General features: G+C 47.4%; 1 protein-coding gene across 1 annotated transcript; it reads right to left on the reverse strand.

The window, feature by feature from the left end:
* Nucleotides 1–201: 201 nt before the first annotated feature.
* Nucleotides 202–957, reverse strand: LOC123124879 (uncharacterized). The gene is made up of 2 exons (XM_044545422.1): nt 771–957; nt 202–659 (listed from the first exon to the last, which is right to left on the reverse strand). Exons 1-2 carry the CDS (start codon nt 835–837, stop codon nt 445–447), a joined length of 282 nt encoding a protein of 93 aa, XP_044401357.1. The 5' UTR covers nt 838–957; the 3' UTR covers nt 202–444.
* Between the last annotated feature and the right edge of the window lie 1,304 nt (nt 958–2,261).

A 2,261-nucleotide genomic window follows, 5' to 3' on the forward strand; every position in this document is an offset into this window, starting at 1 on the left:
GTGTGGCCTAGCCTAATGATCACTCAGCTGTCTGCTCGGAGGTGACAGAGGCATGATTCTCACAATCAGATTGCCATTTTATTAGTTCCTGCTTAATAATTAGCTCCGGTACCAACGTTACCAGCAGAGTACTGTCATCAAACTGAAACTGGCATGCACACTGGGCAAGAAATTCATGAAAAATATAAGTACATGGAACAATGGCACAATGTCGATGATTTTATTGCAAAGCACATACACATGGATGGGTTGTACAGATGGGCAGCATGCAGGGGGGAAACGTACAGATCGAGAGATCAAAACTCAAAACATAAGCAGTATACATACAGTTCTCCAGATTAACCAACTCATCAAAGATTTACCGCGGCAAAGAGGGAGGAGAACAGCCGTTCGTTCGGATCCCTCCTGGCCTCTTCGTCCTCTACACGCAAATGCGTCGATCGATCAGTGCCACGGCGGCGATGTGGGGTCCTCCGGCGCGGCGGGCACGCTGCCGCGGGGGTTGGTGTTGGCCTTGGGTTCCGAGTAGTCCATCACCGTCGACACCATCCCGCCGCCCTCCTGCTGCTCCTGCAACCGGACGCCGCGGAGGGGCGAGCGCCACCGCCCCACCGCCCTCATCACCTGCACCTTCCTGCCCTCCACCACCAACACCGCCCCTGAACCCATCCGTCCACGGCAGAGCAGGCATTAATTAACTAATTTTTACCTGATTGACATCGAAAAGAACAAACAAGCCGGTGGGCATTGATATTCCAGATCATGCGTACCTTGCGAGAAGGAAAGCGCGAGGAGAGCCGTGACGAGGAGGATGGCGAGAAATCTTGGAGTGGCCATAGCGGCCGGACCGGAGTGGAGTTGAGATGGGAAGTGCTGTGTTCTTGGGTATGGCCAGGGAGAGAGGAGGGGAGGGATAGGATCGATGAGGAAAAAGGATGCGGTTTCGTGGGCTTTAAATGAGGCTTTCGGAGGCTTCGAAGACGCCGACGGGGGGTCGCCTTGCGTGAGCAGTGGGCGGCGTCACGCCCGCCTAATTTGGGTTGCCACTGGCAGGTCGGGTCCACATACGTCGAGAAATTGACGAAATAGAAAAATTGATGAAATAGACAAAGGTCGTCGTGGGACAAATGAACCTCTGTCAGTATGTGGTGTCTTTTATTTATTTTTTGCTTTGGAATCTTATGTGTATGGTGTCAAATAAGAAAAACTCCTGTCGCTATGCAGCCTCGTGGATATAGTGGTATATGAAAACAACCTTCCTTTTCCAGGGGCGGTCGCAACAAATATGTGGTCGTGTGTCTGTAGGTTGGTTCCTTTCGACCTACACTTTTCTTCTTTGTCGGGTACTGTTATTCTGATACGCTGGTCTTATGTGAGCTTAGAGCATCTACAGCCAGACTTAGCAAATCCGGCCCCTCAACGCCCGCGGACACATCCGGACGGGTCCTCATATTTTCTTCCGTGTATTCACATATCTTAAATCTGGACTCTCAAATCCATGCAAATACATGCACGTCGATTATGCAACACAACGTCGCACGTAAACAACAGTTGTTGGTATCAAGCATACATAGCGTTGATGTCTACAACGCAATTTTATTCTCATAGACACGTGTTGGGCCTCCAAGCGCAGAGTTTTGTAGGACAGTAGCAATTTTCCTTCAAGTGAATGACCTAAGGTTTATCAATCCGTGGGAGGCGTAGGATGGAGATGGTCTCTCTCAAATAACCCTGCAACCAACTGATAAAAAGTCTCTTGTGTCCCCAACACACCAAATATAATGGTAATTTGTATAACTGCACTAGTTTGGCGAAGAGATGGTGATACAAGTGTAATATGGATACTAGATGTTGATTTTTGTAATAAGAACAATAAAAAACAGCAAGGTAACAATTGATAAAACGGAGCACAAACGGTATTGCAATGCTTGAAAATGAGGCCTAGGGTCCGTACTTTCGCTAGTGCAATCTCTCAACAATGCTAATATAATTGGATCATATAACCATCCCTCAAAGTGCAACGAAAAATCACTCCAAAGTTCCTATCTAGCGGAGAACATAAGAAGAAATCGTTTGTAGGGTACGAAACCACCTCGAAGCTATTCTTTCTGATCGATATATCCAAGAGTTCGTACTAAAATAACACCAAATAACTTCAGATTCATAATACTCAACCCAACACAAAGAACCTCAAAGAGTGCCCCAAGATTTCTACCGGAGAAACAAAGACAAGAACGTGCATCAACCCCTATGCGTAGATT

The sequence above is a fragment of the Triticum aestivum genome, chromosome 5D (assembly GCF_018294505.1).
Source record: "Triticum aestivum cultivar Chinese Spring chromosome 5D, IWGSC CS RefSeq v2.1, whole genome shotgun sequence".
Lineage (NCBI taxonomy): Eukaryota > Viridiplantae > Streptophyta > Magnoliopsida > Poales > Poaceae > Triticum > Triticum aestivum.